At 43.8% G+C, this 20,607-nt stretch overlaps 3 protein-coding genes across 4 annotated transcripts; 1 reads left to right on the top strand and 2 right to left on the bottom strand.

Annotated features, from left to right (window-relative positions):
* Positions 1–1,263: 1,263 nt before the first annotated feature.
* LOC131282882 (protein turtle) lies at positions 1,264–10,697 on the bottom strand. The gene is made up of 10 exons (XM_058312426.1): positions 10,229–10,697; positions 10,018–10,142; positions 8,836–9,118; positions 8,522–8,763; positions 7,500–7,770; positions 6,544–7,398; positions 6,324–6,404; positions 5,327–5,740; positions 4,760–4,826; positions 1,264–4,524 (listed from the first exon to the last, which is right to left on the bottom strand). The coding sequence occupies exons 1-10, from the start codon at positions 10,695–10,697 to the stop codon at positions 2,775–2,777; spliced, it is 4,557 nt and encodes a 1,518-aa protein (XP_058168409.1). The 3' UTR covers positions 1,264–2,774.
* Positions 10,698–16,412: 5,715 nt separating this feature from the next.
* Positions 16,413–17,287, bottom strand: LOC131282460 (ubiquitin-ribosomal protein eL40 fusion protein). Of its 2 annotated transcripts, none has more exons than XM_058311934.1 (3): positions 17,224–17,287; positions 16,761–16,990; positions 16,413–16,675 (listed from the first exon to the last, which is right to left on the bottom strand). In XM_058311934.1, the coding sequence occupies exons 2-3, from the start codon at positions 16,984–16,986 to the stop codon at positions 16,515–16,517; spliced, it is 387 nt and encodes a 128-aa protein (XP_058167917.1). In that variant the 5' UTR covers positions 16,987–16,990; positions 17,224–17,287; the 3' UTR covers positions 16,413–16,514. The 2 variants fall into 2 exon arrangements, with proteins under 2 accessions (XP_058167917.1, XP_058167918.1); XM_058311935.1 differs by having other exon boundaries at positions 17,152–17,231.
* A 520-nt stretch (positions 17,288–17,807) lies between these two features.
* LOC131281905 (putative lipid scramblase CLPTM1) lies at positions 17,808–20,573 on the top strand. The gene is made up of 3 exons (XM_058311269.1): positions 17,808–18,072; positions 18,146–19,781; positions 19,858–20,573. Exons 1-3 carry the CDS (start codon positions 17,998–18,000, stop codon positions 20,136–20,138), a joined length of 1,992 nt encoding a protein of 663 aa, XP_058167252.1. The 5' UTR covers positions 17,808–17,997; the 3' UTR covers positions 20,139–20,573.
* The last annotated feature ends 34 nt before the right edge of the window (positions 20,574–20,607 follow it).

Below are 20,607 nucleotides of genomic sequence, written 5' to 3' on the forward strand. Positions count from 1 at the left end.
GAGCGTTCGAAAGGCAAAAGGATACCAATTTGAAAGTATTCCGCATCACAGGAAATACAAAATTAAAGCTGCTTTAGGTGAAACATTCTGCTTTTTTTTGGTTTCATATTTTTTTAAATTTCGTTATATATTCAATAGCTTCCATTTTCTAATCCGATAATTGTTATTACTTCAAGTGTTTGTTTTTTTTTCTAATCCTTATTCGATATAAACTAGAAGCTAATGGAATGTATGTATGTCGGTTCTGTTTCTCTATACTTGTTATAGAAATCATACGAGAACAAGGAATATGTACAAGTTACGGGTCGATAAGTCGATCTGTGTGCTATGTGTGTTGTGTGTTGCTGTGTTTCTTGTGTACTTCCCGTCGGCCAAGGCCTTAACTTTTCTTATGCTCATTGATCGATTCATCGTTTTGGTTCATCGTAAGCCAACCTGAAATTTGTTTGCATCAATTGCTCTTCATCGCTTGAAAGGGGCCATATCAATAAACTGGATTACCGTGTGTTATACTAACTCTGTCATTGTATTTTTTGTTAGTTTTTTTCCTTCATTTAAAAACGACCTTCATGTGTGACCACTGAAACCAGTTCAACACGTCCTCGTACTGTTCACAATAGTTCAAAAGTTATTTTTCGTTTACTTTTTCAATCAAACTTGTGAGGGGGTGATGATGATAATCTAGTCCCATGGCACGCAATCGAGTAGTATGGTCAATCACTGTCTTGCCGACGCTTAGCCACAAGATGGAACAGATAAAAAATCCAAAACGTACCGGCATACAAAAAAGTGCCTATTATTCTCTGGGATACGCTCTGCGCATCGTTGTGCTCTGTTACAATCCGTAACTTCTGTTGTCCGGTATGCACTAGAACATTGCATACCCAATCTCGCTTTCCCACATTCGTTTTGTACCATTCATAGGCAACTTGAAAATAAAGAAACCGACATATTAATAACTTATGCGTTAAGAAAAGACTATAAATGTAAATGTATAAATGTATGTCTAATGAAACAAAGCCATTTCAACAGTGAAAACAACATGGATTAGTCCGTTATAATCTTCAACTCATGTAATAACTTAAATGCAACTGTTTCTACGACGGATATCGATCATATAAAAACAGGGAGAAAGGGAGGGAGGGAGGGAGGGAGGGTGGGGGGGGGGGTGGCCGGGTTGTGCCTGATGGAAGTCGTAAATCAAAGTTATATTCCATTTGTGTGGCTAACCCGTTTTCAGCAAGCGTGTGAGACTCATGGATCCGCGTTACTTCGTAATTACATTGACGTCGCCCAACACGACGAATGGGTCATGTATTGCCTAGTGCTATTCTTGTGTATGCTATATATCGCACAATGCATTCAAACATAAATATATCACTATGTATCGCATTCAAACTATAATTAATCTCAACTCATATGTGCTATCCTATGGCAAACCAGCATAGAGTTAGTTTACTCTGCCAGTACGTTGTTTTTTCCTCATTCGTGCTGAAGTAACACAACTTGTTTGCAATCGGCTACACTAACTCCACTACCAAAACGTGCAATAGGTAGTGGAGTCTTGGTTGAGTGGATCATTCGATTCGTTTATACCATTGACTCTATTAATCTCAATTTTGAATTTGTTATTTCTTGTTTCGCTAGTTTAGAATGAATGGTTTCGCTTGCCGTACTCACTGGTCTGACTGACTGACTGATGCTAGATTTTAACGCCACCAGTAAGCCATGAATAATTATATTCTGTGAGCTGTTTGTGTTTTTATTTTTCCTGCTTGAGTATTCCCCATGTTAATGTAACGCGATCCGATACTCGCCTCGTGTTACCTGCTCAACGACGACATCGATACGCCTGTTGCTGCTGTGACTACCAAACTACTAGATTATCTTATTATGTAATCTCTTACGAACTACTACTTGTTGCTTTGTTACCTCGATTCGTTTACTATTTCATTTCATATGTTTTGAGAGTTTCCTTTTTGCTTTGTTTCTTGCGTCAGAGATTCAGAATATTGTTCGGTTGTAAGAACATTAAATATTAGTTATGTGGATACCTATTTGTCATGTTCTCATTTTCATCTTTTTTTTTCCTTTAATTCTCTTCACTATGTGCAGAAAAATGTTTCATTTTTATCATTTATAAGTGGTATTATTCTTTCTTGTTTTTCGACTTGGTGAAATGGGTGACTTTAGTATCAGTAATAAAGGTGAGCGTGCTTTCTATACGTGTTCTGAAATTATGTTAATGCATTTACTTTGCATTCTCCTTCCGTTGATTCCTTAGTTTCCTTGTCTCTTCGTTTCATTTCATATGCTAATGTGATTTTTTTTGTTTTCGTTTAACTTGCAACTCTTTCTAGAACGGGTGTTATGTTTGTGTGGCTGTGTGTCGAGGTGCATGAATATTTTTCGGTAATATGATTTCGCCGTGTCCACACTAGTGGATGAGTCCAGTGAGTGAGTATATTAAATCGTAACGGACCAATACGGTTCACAGATGATTCAAAGGCTTCACAAGACATAGAACTCCAGAGACATCTGCTTCCAGCCCTCCCATGCCATCGTAAAACAGTAGCAACAAAACTAGGTAATGTGTTGAGAAACGGACATATTTCGATCGCTGTTGTATTGCTCTAGAGAGTTAGTCTGTTTGTGTCGTTTGCATCGTTACCCTCTTTTGATCATCTTTTCCATCGTCGATTGCAGCCTTCGACCACCTCATTCGCCCCTGATCTAACGCTTTCGATCAGATAATTCGACTGTGATCGTAGAAATTAGCAGGCGCTCTCAAGCTCAGCCACGTTCTGTCCACCACTAACGGCTTGCAGCTGCTGTCGCTTACGGTATTCGTAGAATTCCTCCTTCATGGCTTGCACCCGCGCATCGATGTTATCGTATCGCGATTGACCCCGCTTTCGGCTACCGTTCAACGACGAAACAACGCCCGCAAGCCCAGTCGCGCTCCACAGCAGATCACTCGAGGTCGACGGAAGTGTCATCAGATGATGGAAATCGTCCCGGATCATGCCTGTTGGGGTGGACGCGGTCGGAGTCGGCGTAGAAGGATCGAACTCGTAGTGACCATCAACGCTACCCACATCGGCCGTGTTGTTAATGTTGGCCTTTTCCGACGCTATGTTTAGTCGCGTGATCAGTTCCAACCAATGCGACATAGAGTAGGGCGGATTCTCGAAGCGTCCTCCACCGATGGAGAGCGGGGCAGCATGGTGCAGGCTGGGTGGAGGTGGTGGTGGCCGGTATGGTGGTAAATAGCGCCACTCACGCAGCAGATTGTGATTTGCACTGGCAGCCATCCCAGCAGCACTGGGTTGGGTGTTGTTACTCGAAGTATTTTTGCTTCCAAAGCCGCTAGAGCTGGAATAGCTCTGAGGCGAGTTTTCCAACCCACCGGCACTGAGCGGGGTCGTGCTGAGGTTGAGATTCAGCATCGGAGATCGTAGCTCACGAATGGTGCGGTTCAAACTTCGCGGCATACTTCGCGGGTAGTAGCGTGAGAAAAGCTTTGGACGATTGCTGTAAGGGAAGGTGCCTCCGGTCGCCCCACCCCCATAGTATCCCCATGGGGGTACGTTTTGATACACATTTTGATGCTGAGTTTGCTCCTGGGCTGATTGACCACCGCCCGGTTGGCCATGGTAGTAGGACAAGTTGGTTGGCACGTCCACCGGGATGAAGCCGTGTGCCAGATGGAGGTGATTGTGATTATGATGTAGATGATGCTGATGCTGCTGCTGTTGCTGCTGCTGCAGCTGGCTGGTGGACAGATGCTGCAAACTTTGGAGAACAGGTAGCTCGTGGTTATAGTAGCGTTGCACAGAGTGCATGCTCTGTGGCGTTGGAAAGGAACGTTCGGCCGAGCTGAGATGGTGGACCGAACTGAGATCGCTGAAGTAAAGTGGTGACCAAGGAGAATTGACCACCTGCGGACTGGAAGTAGCTGGCGAGCTGGCCACCACCTTCGAAACGCGCGACGGCGTGGTGTAGAGTGTTTGCGCCGCCATCATCATGGGGACGTTGGAACTCACCGAGGATATCATCACGTTTCCCGGCATGGTGTTGGTGTATAGCGACTGTTGGGGTTGTGCTTGCTGTGGCATTCCTCCTCCACCATTACCACCAACACCACCACCACCACCACCGCTGCCTTCTTCAAACTGCAAACTGAGCTGGCTCGGAAAGGAAACGAGCGGGCGCCGCCACGATGCCTTCGTCATCGTTGGAAGCCTCTTCGGCAGGAAGCCTCCATCATCACTGCTGCTGTACTGCGAAACGATGCTGTTGCGGAGCGAAACAATACCGTCCACCAGATCCTGCGACAGCACAAACCGACCGTCAGCGGCGCGATGAATTTGCCCAACGTTCATAGCTTGGTCGCCGGTATATTTATTCGAATATATAGAATCACAGTTTTGACAACGTCCTGGTGGCCAAATCCAGTGTAATATAGCTATCAGTATGTTTAGGCCGGGTAATCGGCTTGCTTTGCTTTCTCCTTGCATAAATCTGTACGAAAGACGGGAAAGATTTAAAACGCAATACATTAGCATCAATCACTGTAAAGATCTTTCATCGGGAACCTATCCACAGCGTAGTTTGTTCAATCTACTCCCATTACCTTTGTATCTATCTTAAAAGGATATGCATGTATATGGAAGAGAAATAGTGGAATGAAACCAATCACAAATCGGTCGGAAAAAGGATGCATTTAAAAAAAATGTACAGATTTGCTTTCACTCACCTCCTCAATGGTATTGGTTGACTAAGTGCATTCCTATCCGTTAGTCTCGCTGTTACCATGTTGAGTTCTGCAATCGGATAATTTCTTCCATTTAAAAAGGTGGTAATACCGAGCCATTCTTATAGCCTTCCTTACATCGATCGCATCAACGGTTAAGGAAGGCTCTAAGAAGAGGGTTGCTCGCGTCACAGTTAGAGAAAATGATTCTGGCACTCATCAAGGCGTATACCCATCCATTCGTTTGCGTTGTTCACGCGGTCTCGACGAAAAGATGATGTTACTCTACTTACCTCCATATGCACGATCAAACAAAACAAATGGACAATGGGACATGTACTAGCAACTAACCAATGATGAGAGATTCATTTTCAACATAAAAATATCGAGTATCTTTCTCGGCGTTCAAATCTAATCGATTATTAGTGGGTTAAACAATATATCCAAGGAAAATGTTAGCGGTCATATTAATCTTTCGTTTGCGTTACGGCCAGTTAAGCCAATACAATAGGATAGTATACACCCTGACTACGGCACTCAATGCTACTCGTGGGGCCCAGCAAGACTTACCTTTTTCCTGTTTTCTACGCTTACGCTTATTGCATATTTTGACGGCACAGATTGACAGAATGATAGCTACAATGAAGAACAAGATTCCACCGACTACGCCGGCCGTGATGGCTTTGTGCTTCACCCGTGCCGGAACAGGAAATTTGATCTCCTCGCTCGTCTCGTAGCTCTTCAGCGAGTTGGCCAACACGCGGAAATAGTACGTTCGGCCTCCGACCAGATTCTTAACGAGGTAAGAAGTTTCCTCTGGTCGAATCTGTCCCCGGTTGAGCGTCTTCCACTGAGCGTCCGTTCGGTACTTGATCGTGTAAAACTGTACCAAGTGGGCCCGTTCGAGCGGGACCTGCCACGAGATGAGGAAACCGTTCGGAATTTCAACCACCGTCACGTTCCGCGGTTGACCCGGTTTGGGACCTACGATGAAAGCCAAACATAATAACTTAGTCAGCCAGTGCGGTCCAGAAAATGATAACGAAATGATCTTAACTGCAACTACCCAGCATAAGCTACACATAAAATAACATGACGGGGAGAACTATCAACTAAGCATAACTTTTTCTACTGAAGGAAGAGGGTGAGGTGATATGTATGTAGTGTTTATGCTGTAATGTGTGTGTTTTTAAAAGCATGTACCTGTGGGTCGGAAGACCGGCGGAAAAAAAGTTGAACCAGTTGAGTCGATGGGGAATAAAATGGACTTATAGCTATCGATGTCTGTAAAACGAAAAGCAGAATGAAACAAAAAAGTGGTGATGCGAAAGTGTAGAGTGCAATGCTAGGTTAGTGTTCGACTGATGTCATCGTGTAATGTTGGAAACGTGCACAAAGTGCATTTCGACTGATGCTTTTTATTGCATGAATGCATTAGGGTATGGTGATGATATGGATGGCGAATGTCAAATGAAACATGCGAATGCGTCAGGCATGACATAATTTAGGCAGGTTTTTTGGGCTATTGTAGGCACGCGAATTCCTTTTGCAGAATGGGACCGCTTACCCAACTCGTCTGACGCATGTTTGAATTCTTTTTCGTTTGGTGCCGCCGTTGTCGTCGAAGGTTTCTTTGCCTTTTGAGCATCTGTGGTACGCATTAGAAGAGGTTGGCATTCGGATAATCATAAACAAATGGTACACGTATTATGACTTGTGCCGTTTTAAACGCGCGAGAGTTTTCTCTTGCCACTTTGGAATTTGGCTTTGCTGCTAGGAAAACTTACCGAGTGTTCGTATAGTTATCACCTTGCTCATCATGCCATCGCCCAGAGCGTTTTTACCGATCACCTGGAATTCATACGTCGTACCGGGCGACAGACGGTTGATCGTCACTTGCGTGCTGCCGGATGGCGTCACGGGAATGGTAGACCACTCGGATACGCCTGCCTCCCGGTACCAGATGGTGTAGTCCTGCTTGTAGTCCGGTCCGCCGCTGTAGCCCGGCATCCAGGACAGCGTAACGGAAAACTCGGTTGCTGAGCCACTCAAATTGTACGGGGCATGGGGCTGCGTCCCCTCTATCACCAACTGGGTGGCGGACACGATGGTAGCGACTTCGTTTGATGCCACACACTGATAGTATCCGAAGTCGGATCGCCGCAGGTTTTCGATCGTAATATTGCCGTTGTTTATCTTGACACGGTTCTTCTGCAGCGGCTGGCCGTCGCGCCGTTGCCACTGGATGGTCGGCTTAGAGGTGCCTTCTGCCTCCTGCGCATCACAGTGCATTTCGACCGATTCACCCACCTTACGCTGGTACAGCGGATCCGGCTCGACAGTGAATGCCGGCGGTTTGCGCACCAACACCTCCATGTGACCAGACGACCCTTGCGTACCCTGCGCGTTGTAGGGTGTGCACGTGTACCGACCCTGGTGGTTTTGGTTCACACGCGTGAACAGCAGCGAACCGTTATTCATTATAACTATGTCTTTCGTTTGATAAGGTTCCAGCAATCGTTTATCTTTGGTCCATGTTACATATTGTAGAGGAGGATTCGCTTTTATATAGCATTGTACAACACCAGCTAAACGAAACGGTAAGTATTGTATTGTTGGGGTGAAGGTCACTTTGGCAGGATCTGTTGGGAGAGGTATAGATAAAACACATAAACATAATTATGTATCATTGTACATTTTTATGCTCCTACACCACGAAACCAAACATCGGTCGGTCACTCACATTCTATATTTAAATAAGCCGAAGCACTTTGTGGTTCTCCGATGCCATTCGATACCTCACACGTGTATTGACCAGAGTCGTCCGCGCTGACCGGATTGATGATCAGTGACCCATCCTTGCGGATGGTGACGCGCGTCTCGAGAGCGGCCACTTCCCTTACCGGTGACCCTTCACGGAACCATCTTACTGTTACATTTCCCGGCATTGCCTTTGCCTCGCAGGTGAACTGCACTTTCTCACCCTCCAGCTTTGTCTGGTTAGTGGGCGGCACCTGTTCGCGTCAAATGTCAATTTGAAGCAGGGGAACAGTAAGAAAATGTGATTCGGTTTTTGAGAAACATGTGAAATAGCAAGCCGTAGACTGACTGCTTAATATTAACAACCACAAAAGATACAAGTTTACTTTCTATTTAACGAAAAAACACGATTAAGGGTGATAAACTATGATGATCGTTGCAATTCGCGAGCGACACATCGTGGTACAGTAGAGAGGGCTTGCATTACGTTGCAGTCAACGCAGACTCTAATGGAAAATCAACTAACAGGACGGCGATCATGCTTTCTACTGGAAACTGTTTACCGCACACAGTTTATAGTAACGTGAGCCGTAACATGATCATCGAACAGCCCATTACAAAAGGTGCACTTTCTAACCATGTCATAATGGCAAGAGGATGCTCATAGACGAGCCAACGAATGCCAGTCAATAGGTGAGCTAGGATTAAATTTGTGCAATTGTGCTCTATAAACACAGAAACATTAGCTTACAAAATCATATAACATTACGTACGAGGTGGAAAAGTGGAGGGCACTTTAAGGTATTATAAAGATGCAAAGATACTGGGACTCGGAAGGGAAGAACATGATCAGAAAGAGAGACATAGAAAGGGCGAGCTACATAGTACGACACACTGCCAAACAAGTTATAGAATCACGTGGTGAAATAGGGTTTTGTTGCGAGACTTAACAGGGATTCTGAGAGTATTGAGATTTGTAGATTCGTTCTTAGTCAAAATTTTTACCATGATTACAGCGCCGCCCGCTATTATAACACGGGCGGTATGGGAGACTTGTCCCTCACCATTGCGCGCGATACACGTGTAATCGCCGATGTCTTCGTGCCGGATGGTGCTAATCCGCAACTCGGTGCCGTCATTAAAGATACCAACAGTAGAGGACGGATCCACCGGGTTTGCATCTTTGTACCATAAAATTTCTGGTGTTGGTGTGCCATCTGCCTGGCAATTCAATATTATAGAGTCACCTGAGAATAGAAATCAAATACAGTTAGACGACGCAATACATACCAGCAATTATCGAAGTCATTGATTGTTACCTAAGTTAACGTAAATTATATCCTCTGGCGTTACACTAAATCTCGGCGGTGCATGGACGTCCAGGTGAAACCATGTGCCGTTCTTATGCTGCTTCGGAGGTCGGTTGAGAAAGACTACTTTGCACTCGTACCAACCCTGGTCGGACTCGCGTATGTCCGTAAGATTCAGTGATGCCGCGCCAAACGTGGAGTTTGGTGGAACCCTAGAAACACGTCCCTCGTATCCTTCTCCGCTGTGTGTCGGGTAGCTTTCGTACCATATAAAAATCGGTATCTCCTGTCCCTAGACGACGCCAACCAAACAACCGGAAGTTAGTTCACAATTCCACTGACGATTTAAGAACATTTCGATGTCAGTGTTTGTCATATTCCACAACACTACCAATGATATCTTATTATTCTTCAATTGCAATTAGAAATGTAAAAAAACTAACATGCAAAAAGACAAAAAATCACATTATATTATCCTCATTTTTAGCTTATTTTGTTGACTGTCTATTAGCCGTTCCGAATATTTTTTTTCCATTCCATACAAACACATGCGCGATATAAAAATAAATGTGAAGATACGTTATGACATATAAAGCGTAGGTAATGGTAAAATAAATCATTTTCTTTTTCCATAGAATAAAAATCAACCATATACAAGATAAAGGTGAACCCATCCTTAGTTTCTTTAAGTAGACCAATATAAGCATGTCAATAAAAGCGCTTACAAGAAGATAAATTAATTATCGCATGCATTAGAAACGTGTTTGATGACATAAATATATTGGAGAAAATTCATGCATGATATAAACATAAAAATAAAATTAAAAATCTCGTTAAAACTAAGCTAATACAACTTAAGCTGGCTTTTCAATTTAAGCAAGTTATTTTTCATCATGCATGCTTTCTCGTTATTCATATCTGTTAAAGCACCATTGTAAGACTTTGATGTAGCATAAAGCTGTTAAAATTGTGACCAACAAACAAACGAAACAGCAAAAGTAAATGCGATAAAGTTAATACATAAGAATTCGATCGTGGAATACTTAGGTCATTTTCGCACTCGAAGGAACTAGGCACAGTTGCCTTCGGCGTCAATTATAAACTTGCTTGTGCGCTTTACACCCTGTTTTGTTTGCTCTTAATGCAACTTAAAAACTTGATTAGATTTTCCGGGATCGCTTGATAACGTACTTTTTCGCTCACCTTCTTTTCCCATTGCAAGACATAGGGAACTGGATGATCGCCCGGGAAGTCAACATGACAGTTGAACACAACGCTTTCGCCGAGGATCGCAGTAATGTGCACCGCATCTTGCGCTGCAAAAAACATACAACAAGGTCACGGAAGCATTATGTAATGGCAAACGGACAATCGCGGACAACCGCGCGAGATCAATACTTACGAGGATTAATTGTACAGCAGCCCAACGTGAAACATAATACCAGCAAAAACGACGAAATCAAACGATGCAACGATCTATCACTATTTCGAACGCTGGCGTCAAACACGTTCCGCCTTACTTTACTATCGATGTCCAGGCCGACCAACAACGTTGACGATGATTGCTGGCAATGGAGCGTATCCTCGAGGATATCGCCGGCAATGGTATTACTCCTAGTATAATTGCTAACTGTTTTCGCTTTAGAATCTGTTCCGTTTATTGTTGCGTTTTGCCGCCGTCGGCAGCAACTGCGACACCGTTCCCCTTCCTGGTCGCTACTGCTACCCTTGCGTCCTCCGGTGGTTTGGCCAACGTACAGAGAGGTTTCCCTCGAATCGGTCGATTTGGGTGTGGTTATTGTGGCACACGATCGCGACCGGCTTAATGCCTGACACCACCGGAAAACCCCAGGGTCCACGCACATGCCCATGCCTCTGATCCCATAGTCACTGCTAACGTACCGTCTTCATGGTGCTGTTCTCACCTGCGGGAAAATCAAAAGAAAAATTTCGATATAAAATACACATAAACACGTTATGCAAACTGGGATGAAGCTATTGCGGCCAGGGTGGCTTTCTCGAGCGAAAAAAATGTCAAGCAAAATCACGATGGACTGTTAGAGGGACTGGATCATGGATCGCTAAATTCTTAAAATCAATTTGATAGTTGATACATCATTTCAAACTAATTATTCTACTGCTTAGTCGTCTACACGTTTTGCAGCGACGAAATAGCTGCAAAATTAGCCTCATCAGAGCGATGATGGAAAACCTTTTTTTGCCTCCGCCAAGGTTAGAGCTCCACCACACGGATCAATACAGATTTTGCACCGCTACACTTTATCAACACACACGCGGGCGGGTGTGGTCCGCGTAATCAAATTCGAATCATATAACATACTCCACACCACGTACACACTCCTGTGCACTGCAGATTATCCTTGCGGTATGCCTTTTACCTTGGTGTCCATATTGCTCCGAACAGTGGCGCTTGTGGCCTGGCATGCCACGAATAATTATTATTTGCTCGACGGAACACGTTCGCGATAAATCCTGCACCAGGCTAGGAGGTAGCTTTCCCTGTGAGGGATGCTTTATTCGGCGTACAGAGCACTCGTTTTTTTGTTTTGCTCTATGCGGATAGAAGACCACACTAAAGCCCTACAAACCGAACCGAATCAAAGCAACACACGAAAAACTGCATTCCATTTTTGACCCCTGCTACTACGTTTACTCACGTCCCATTTGCATCCGCATTCGAACGACGACGTGGTTTACGGTAGTGTGTATCCTTAAAGTATCTCTAGGCTCGATTTTCGCCAGTACTGGTTTTTACCTGGTTCATAAAGCGTACCTTAAAATGGAATTTCACCTTTTTTTGGGAGACACACATGAGCCAGTGAATTTGCAACTATTGGTTTCAACTGCAAACACACACACGCGTTCACACAAACTCACTTTTTGGTGTGACAGCAGCCACACACCTTTTACTTTATAATATGCAGAAGGATTTAGCCAGTATTCCCGTAACACGAACATTTAAACCGCCCAAAAATCAAAGGAAACGAATCGTCAGGAAAACAATTTCCTTTTCACTGCTAGAACTTCTTCATTACCTAGCGAAAATTGTGGTCCTGCAGCATGGAATTCAATGTTTCAAGAAATTCCAGCACCACCACCGGAGTCACACTTTACGAGAAAAATTCGTCCTGGAACTGCGTGTGGTGTTTGAAGCCTGGGTGGAAATCTGGAAAAACTTTAGCTCAAACTTTTCCCACAATTCCTCTCTGCTCAGTGTACTCTCTTTCTCTCTCACTCTCTCTCTCTGGAATCCTTTTAACTGGAGCACTTGGCATAGGAAGGATACTTTTCCCTTTTTACGTACTACGTACTCTTTACAACATGTTCACTCTCCCGTGCTGAACCGATACACTACCCAGATTTTCTCCACGAATACTGGGACACTCGACAAACTGAGCTACATATTTTTTATAAGCGTCACTGGTGCTGTGCCAAACAAAAAAAACATATTTCAAACTTTAATCAACAACTTGCGCAAGTCGAAACCGTCGCGTTTTGCTTCCTTACGTTGAAGCCAGAAAATTATGAACAATATTTATAATATCCAGCGTTTTCCTCTGTTTTCCACAAGCACCAACCAACGGTGCATCGTTCTGACACGGGAACAGCTTCTTCGAGGGTTTCAATCATGCGCCTTGTCGTCGTTTCTCTCCTTGTAATTTCGTTTATCTGTTCTTTGGCCTCTGGGCCTCTCTAATTCTCGCTCTCACCATTCTAAATGGCACGGGATTTCTTAAACGCCTCTCGTGTCTCGCGTTTTGGGAAAAATGCGGTTCCCTGGGGGAGTATGCTTTCTCCCTCGGTTTATGCTGGGAAAATATCAAGGGTTTGGGTCTACCGTCTTGACAGAAGCGTTCCGTTGCGAGCTGCTGCTAAATATCATTCAGCACAACCCACGCCTCCAGCACCCCGCGCCGCCCTTCAACCCAACGAAACATAACATCGAAACTGCCCCTTGACTAAACGCAGCTTTTATTAACCTTCACCGAATGGGTGCTTCTGAACGCGATAGAAACAAACAAAAAGTAGACACTTTGATCTCGTTCTGGTAATAAGCATAGAATTTGACTCCCACGGTGGGCGGTTTTCCACTAAAAAAGGTACACAAACCGGTTCGGAGAGCAAATCGCACCAAACTTGATCGTAGGCGCCTCGTTGACCTTAGGGCACCTTATACAATCCTGTATCAATGCTTCACTAGAATGCTACTAGATGGCGAATTAATTTTAAGAACATACAGCGAACCTGCCAATGGTTCACTAACTGTGGATATTTCGGGCAAAATCCGACTGCTTCGATAAATACATAATGTGATCTTTGACCCTTACCAACTCTTCCAGAAAGCTGGATGGAACACTTTGATGATCGGAAATGGTCAATTGGGGTCGATGTTCGGTCAATTATACCAAAGCATAAAACATATCATATTACCTCACCATTGAAATGATTACTCTCTTAATGATTGTTTGCCTTTTCATTTTGCGCAACAAACTGAAAGGAAAATTTTCAGCATGCTGTCGATTGCGCTTATGCTTCTCCGATTCCTGTGTTTTGCGTGCTGCATTATTTCGTGTGGTTTTGTTTTCTACGTACTACATCAGTCCACTTCCTGCCCACATCAAATTGGAGTAGCCAGCGGAAGCCGAAACCACACCGCCACCGCACCATCGTCTCGTTTTGAAGTTCATAACCGGATAGGACTGTCCAGCATCGTGCCTTCCCATTGGCATCCTTTTCTTCTTTCCATATTCCCGGCTGCACCATCCGGTACCTCCGACGCATTAGCTTCCCAATCGATACATACATATACACACACGCCCGCAGGGGTCACTATTTAGGTTACATCCCAGTGAGCGTTACGTTAAAGTTCCCACACATTCCGAAAGGCCGGAGGAAGCAGCCAAAATTCATTCAAAACATATTCGGTTCCTCTGATACCCAATACCCATCATCGCATCGACACCAGCAGAAGAAAGCCTATAAAAAAATTCCATCTTAAAACACTCAACACCCGTCGGCGTCTTCCACACCCTGCCCGCACATTCTTGGTCCTCTTGCGCCACACAAGACGGCACGAAACAGTAGGGCGCAAAGAAAAGCCGCACGAAGCAGGTGGAGGGCAGAGGAAAACCCACTAGGAAAGTGGCCATGGTGTGTGTACGAAACGACGACACAGCGACGAAAGAAAAGAAACGAAACGAAAACCGATCATTTCCCATCCGTCTTGGGCCTTTTTCTTCTCGAGCATTTCTCGAGCGTTCTCTCCCTTTAGCGTCTTTCACGTTCGTTTCTCCCTTTGCGCTCGTCGTTCTTCCAGCGTCTGACCGATCCGCCATTTCTTCCTTTCCTTTGTTACCTGCTGTCCGCCGCACGCTATGCGTGCAGTTACGGTGCTTCGCTCCTCCGTTCTTCCCTTAGGACCCTCCTGCAGGAAACTCTTCTTCCCCTGGGCTATGAACAAGTGACTTCGGAGCGTCAACATTCTTGCTGCGTGGTATTATGAATCTCCCCGTGATCGGTACGATTTTCAAGACGTTTTATAGTTTCCGTAAAAACATCGTTACGACACGGGGAGAAAGAGGTTGCTCGTGTAGTTTGTCATAAATTATTGACCAGAAATTAAAACTTATTCGCTTTGAGAGAATGTGACGGTTAGAACTGTTCTTCTAGGGTGGTCAAATATGTATGGTTCACTAACTTGACCTCGCACATTTAATGACTGTAAAACCTACACTAAAAGGATGCGAGCAAGAATACCATTGCGACCGTTTCTCCCTCATTTGGCCCGTTTTTGCAGCAACGTCAACCACACTGTAACAATAAACCGTAGCGCAATTTTGGTTGGTCAAGCGAGCCCCTTACTCCCGTAATGCTGGCCTGTACCATTTCCATACTAGCATACTCACCACAAAAGGAATCATTCCAAAATCCAGGTCCGCAATCAGTAATCCATTCTGTTATATACTGCCAAATCGAATAGATTTGCTGCATCCAGGATGTTCACTACGATCAAATCTCTTCTGACACTCCCTTGATTTCAGGAACGATAAATGACACAAAGTAGCCTTTTTAAACTTTACAGGAAACACGTGACGATTTTGATTTCGGGCACACTATCCCTGTCAGTTAAGCCAGTCAAGCGCACTTTTCCAATTTTCTCGAGCACACTAATCACTGGTAGGAATTACTTTTTGCATAACAGAGCCTCCAAACGAACTTTAATGTATGCACACACGCGACACACATAACTCAAACTTAACGTGCGACAAATTCAGATGATCCTAGAGCCTGTTGGGGAATTTCAATTTAATACCGAATTTCACTTACTACGAGCCGAGAGTAGCTCAATTTATAAGAAAAAACACAGTATCTACATTTCCAGTTAACAAGATGCAACAATGAACCTCTGTGTACGGAGCAGTAGTCACACCTTGTTTCTCGTGGTTCACTGTATTCCAAAATATAGGTGGATTCAAATGGGGTGGTTGATTTTCCACAATTTTCACAGCCACCACGAACGTCACAATATTGAGAACTGCAGGTTTATGCTAGGAGAGAGAAGAAAAGTTCGGAGAGCCGTCTCTTCTGAAAATTCCTGGAGATTCACAGTCGCTAGCACAGACCACGCACTGAATGATGTAGAAACATACGAAAATACTATGCTAAATACGTTCGTTTAACATTCAACTACAATTTCGGAAATTATAAATTGTACCAACCCACAAGCTACGGTATTTGAATGGCCGTAGGCGCGTTAGGTGTCCTTCTGGATGCCTGAAAACCAAGCCTCGACGGAACTTATTACGCCCCTACATACACCACAGCTAAAGAAGAACTGAGGGAAGATTTGTTTGTAGAACCAGTCCTCTCAAGACATAATGTTGCTATGTACTACATACACATCTATGCATCTGTCAGATTGTATCTGAAGCTATGTATTTGTGTCTCGATTCCTTCGATACTTTTTTTAACTTCCCCGGATAACATCCTTTATCAGTTAGAACAATGTTTATAAAAGGATAACTAATCATAAGTTGACCCATGAAACCAGGTTATTCTATATAATATACGTCCTTTCAATAATCCCTAAGCTACTGGTAATGCTCAAAGGTTGTATGCTGTTTCCGTAGGCTTGACCCAATGTTTTTGAAAAGATTTAATTTTCTCAATTATTTGAACTGAAAACATCATTGTCGTGGTCCTTGCACGTATCATAATATCAATGAAGTATTGGTTATTGCTCTTCCTAGAAAATAAATATTTTTCTGCTTCTTCTAGGAAGACTTTTCCAGCTTGACCCACAACGACGGCGATTCTCAATATTATTTCCTGAATAACCACGAATGATTATGATTCATATCAATATATCTCTCCAATAACAGGTAATAGTTACGTAAGTTATATTATTTCACTTGGGAGGCCCTTATATTATATTACAGGAGAAACATTTGAAAAACATTTCTATCCTGCCGTAGAAAAACCACCCATAAACCCACATATGGTGAGAATGCTAATACCCATGTCACCCTTGCATGTAACTCATGAATAAAGTAAACCTTTTTCCTTCTATGTTGTTAACATCAGATATTTATTATTCCACTGATGGACAGAACATACACATTCCAAATCTCGGTCGAAACGAAGATGCGGAGTAGTAGCATATTTGTCTACTTCAGCTTCTTCTTCGGGCGCAGGTTGTTGGTGTGGCCACACTTCTTCTTGCGGCAGTTGGTCGCTCTCGGATGCAGACGAGCGTAGCACTTGCGGCAAATCATTTTGTCGCAGTTGTATTTCTGGGCCAGGATACGCAGAGATGGCTCAATGATACCTGAAACCCAAGACAGAAAGATGTGAAGCGCAACCTTACTTTTGTTCACCACAGATTGAAAATCATGTTGATTAACGAAACTTACCACCACGAAGTCGCAGAACCAGGTGAAGGGTCGACTCCTTCTGAATATTGTAGTCCGAAAGGGTACGGCCATCCTCCAGCTGCTTACCGGCAAAGATCAGACGCTGTTGATCTGGCGGAATTCCTTCCTTATCCTGAATTTTCGCCTTCACATTCTCGATAGTGTCCGACGGCTCGACCTCAAGGGTGATGGTCTTGCCAGTGAGGGTTTTCACGAAAATCTGCATCTTTCTGCGGAAATGACAACAACATGTTTTAGTGTCACGACTATTGGTCCACCCATATTGCGAGGTTAGGTCTGGCAGCAGAAGGCATTTGCAATCGAGTTTTGATTAGGCATTTATCAAGCTTGATTGAATTCGAGATTACTATATCTATAATACTTCACTAACAAATGGACTAAGTTGTGAACAAAGACAACGCTCCAAAATAAGTATTTTTTCCAATAAAATTGTAAAACTCACCAAACGTGTCTCTTCGATCGCACGTCTCGACAAGAAAAGGCAGTAGTGGCGGGTGATAGCTTTTGCACCCAACACAGGTTCGAACCGTTCTTTTTATGGGAACTGTTCACCAATCCTAGACAATGTGTAATAGGTATGCTATTAATCGATTTAAATGAACTATGAGTAAGATTTCAACACAAAACCAATAAATTAAATGTGTTTGTCAACTTTTCATTGATGCAAAATAATATTTAGTTTAGTTTTCGGAACTGTACGAGCATGTTACACACCACTATTTTGAATTCTAGTTCAGTGACGCGTTATGTCAAATGGCTGAAGCGTTTTTAAGCCCGGCCGCATGCGTTACATTGCAATCAGTTTCAAAATTAATTTGGTTTTACCCAATTTTCTGGTATATCTGGCATGAAGGAGCTTATAAATTAATACATGTTATTTTTATGGTTCTTTTATAATCCAAATCACACAGTTTCATTGATAAATGTTTCACAGAAAACTACAGCTAACTTTTTCAAGGAAAGACACGTCAGTCCACTGTCATCGTGACAGGTAAGTTATCTTTTCTCAAGCGGCTCGGAATATCGGAAGATTGTCTGCTCTTGTATTTTTATAACTTAATCTGGCTCAATAGTTGCCTCGCCTGTTTGTTCAAGATCCGTGTCCAAAGATAAATTGCCGGGCACGTGCTTGATTTCAGTGATGCAAAGGCTGCTGCGCTAGTGCACCATATCTGAAGTTAACTGAAGTGAACAAATCGGGCATCTTGTTGGTAGAATGTCGGAAGAAGAGAACAATTCCACCGTGTCGCCTACCGAAGGCGAGCCTCTAGTCGAGCAAAGTGATGCGGACGTAAGTGGCTGTGACTTATTTTTCAAAACCTAAACGTATATTTATTAATTGAAAATCAACTGATTCAATCTAGGGCACCGTACAAGAAGGTCAGGCTGGACAACCGCAGCAACAACCATCGCGTGCCGAATCATTTTTTGCCATCACCAAATCGCTTATCCTCCGTGCATTGATTATTTATTTCATCTCATCGTTCTTCCGACGTCCCGCTCCCGAAGCAAATGTAAATCAATCAGCTGCCAAGTCGAAAATCAACGCTTGGAATTTGTTTGAAAACGGTACCGTTTTCGATTTGCACGTCTACATCTCGGAAGATCTGTACCATGTAGATTTTAACGACGCAAACAGTTTAATATGGCTACAAGAAGGATTAGTTTACGGCGATTGGTACGGTGGTCGCGATGGAGATGGAATTTTCACCCTCAATACCCAAATCCAGGCTTCCGAGCGGTTGATGAATAACGGATCCCTCTATCTACATACGTACGTCACAAAAACCGGTCTCAGTCCCAATCCGGCTGCGGGTGAGGATTTTGCCGGAAGAAACATGGGTCACGCGCAGGGCATGATCAGTAAATTCAAGAGGATAAAACGGACCAAAACCCATAACTTGCTCGCGGGGGATAAGGAGAAGTTCGAGAAAGAATTGGAAGATGCGCTGGTGGATGACAAAATTCTAGCCCACTGGCATCCAAACCTTACCATTAATCTTGTTACGGATCAAACGAACTGGGTCAAAGGAACAGTTCCGCCGCCACTGGATGAATACATCAAATTTCTTCCCGGTGGGCAGACTTACCTTCCTATCGTTTTCTATAACGACTACTGGAACATGATGCGAGATTATCAGCCCATTAATCATACCACTCCAGTGTTGGATCTAAACCTATCCTATCAGCCGCTATCTCTCTTCAAATGGCAGCTATACGCAGCACAGACAATGCGCAACAAATGGGCGAACAACATGTTCACGGAGGCACTGTCCGGGGGATCTGAAACGGATGAAGACCAGGATTCATTGAAGGAAGCCCTGCTCGATACGAACCCATATTTGCTGGGTATAACAATCGTAGTGACGATCCTACATAGCGTATTCGAATTGCTGGCATTTAAGAATGATATACAGTTTTGGAATAATCGCAAATCCCTGGAGGGACTCTCTGTGCGTTCCGTATTCTTCGGTGTCTTCCAATCGCTGATCGTGTTGCTGTACGTTTTGGACAATGAGACAAACTTCATGATAAAGGTCAGCTGCTTCATCGGACTGGGTATCGAGGTGTGGAAGATACAGAAAGTAGTAAACATCAACGTGAGCAAGGAAAATCTCGTGTTTGGCTTTTTGCCTCGCGTCAGCTTCACAGACAAGGGCTCGTACGTCGAGTCCAGTACTAAGCAGTACGACAATCTTGCATTTAAGTACCTAGGCTGGGTTTGTTTCCCCCTTCTGGTGGCCTACAGCATTTACAGCGTGCTTTATCAGGAACACAAGGGATGGTACTCGTTTGTGCTTAACATGCTGTACGGATATTTGCTCACGTTCGGCTTCATCATGATGACCCCGCAACTGTTTATCAACTACAAGCTAAAGTCGGTGGCACACTTGCCATGGCGTATGCTGACCTACAAGTTCCTGAACACTTTCATCGATGATATCTTTGCATTTGTCATCAAAATGCCTATGATGTATCGGATTGGATGCTTCCGGGACGGTATGAATCAGCTGTACAAGAACACATTGGGTCGTGCATGGTTATTGACATTTTCATTCCGTTGCTTTTCCCGCAGATATCGTCTTCTTCATCTTCCTGTACCAGCGCTGGATGTACAAAGTTGATTCGAAGCGTGTTAACGAATTCGGTTTCTCGGCAGAGATGTTGGAGAAGAAGAATGATGCAGCCCCATTAGCATCTTTGCCGGAAGCGGCGGCCGTCAGCAGTGGAGACGAACAAACCGAACCGGGAAGCCAACCTTCCTCACCGAATGGGAAGAAAAAGAAAAACAAAAAATCATCGCCCAAACGGAAAGGGGCTGCCAGCAAATCCAATGCGGAGAAGAAAGATGACTAGGAGCATTCGAACTAACAGTACCAGTTGCTAAATAAGTAGTGCGCTTTTTGCTCCTTTCTCTGTTCGAACAAGTTTTTAGACAATTGTTGACTTGTAATTGTGTTTCTAGGTGCGTGCGTTGCGCTAGCAAATTAGATTATTTTCTGTCACATCAATCTTAATTTTATTGGCCGTAGTCAGATGGTGACAATGCTCATATCGATATGGACATTATTTAAGCAGCATATCCCACTAATCGTAGTACAGGTATCGGACCCAAATCCAACCAATAATCTAAGCTTCACAGGGCTCATTAATTTCTCTGAGACTCCCTCGAAAAGGAGTGCAAAGGCGAAAAAATGTGTATTGCGCAAGGAGTACGTGTTGATGTGATGTGGTATGATAACACGCAGTGTGAAACTCAAAAACGATGATAAAAGACAAGCTAAGCATGAGTGTTAATCGTGATGTACGTTTTGCATTTAAATTG

Source organism: Anopheles ziemanni, chromosome 2 (genome assembly GCF_943734765.1).
Source record: "Anopheles ziemanni chromosome 2, idAnoZiCoDA_A2_x.2, whole genome shotgun sequence".
In the NCBI taxonomy this organism is placed as follows: domain Eukaryota; kingdom Metazoa; phylum Arthropoda; class Insecta; order Diptera; family Culicidae; genus Anopheles; species Anopheles ziemanni.

Excerpts from the sequence above, each read along its gene's own strand:
- LOC131282882 (XM_058312426.1), bottom strand. The coding sequence starts at position 10,697 with ATGGGCATGTGCGTGGACCCTGGGGTTTTCCGGTGGTGTCAGGCATTA. Across the intron at positions 7,771-8,521 it reads CGGGCGGCGCTGTAATCATG|GTGCCGCCCACTAACCAGAC; the intron begins GTAAAAATTTTG and ends TGACGCGAACAG. Across the intron at positions 5,741-6,323 it reads ACATGCGTCAGACGAGTTGG|GTCCCAAACCGGGTCAACCG; the intron begins GTAAGCGGTCCC and ends CTTTCATCGTAG.
- LOC131282460 (XM_058311934.1), bottom strand. The coding sequence starts at position 16,986 with ATGCAGATTTTCGTGAAAACCCTCACTGGCAAGACCATCACCCTTGAG. Across the intron at positions 16,676-16,760 it reads GGTTCTGCGACTTCGTGGTG|GTATCATTGAGCCATCTCTG; the intron begins GTAAGTTTCGTT and ends CTTGGGTTTCAG.
- LOC131281905 (XM_058311269.1), top strand. The coding sequence starts at position 17,998 with ATGTCGGAAGAAGAGAACAATTCCACCGTGTCGCCTACCGAAGGCGAG. Across the intron at positions 18,073-18,145 it reads TCGAGCAAAGTGATGCGGAC|GGCACCGTACAAGAAGGTCA; the intron begins GTAAGTGGCTGT and ends GATTCAATCTAG. Across the intron at positions 19,782-19,857 it reads GATTGGATGCTTCCGGGACG|ATATCGTCTTCTTCATCTTC; the intron begins GTATGAATCAGC and ends CTTTTCCCGCAG.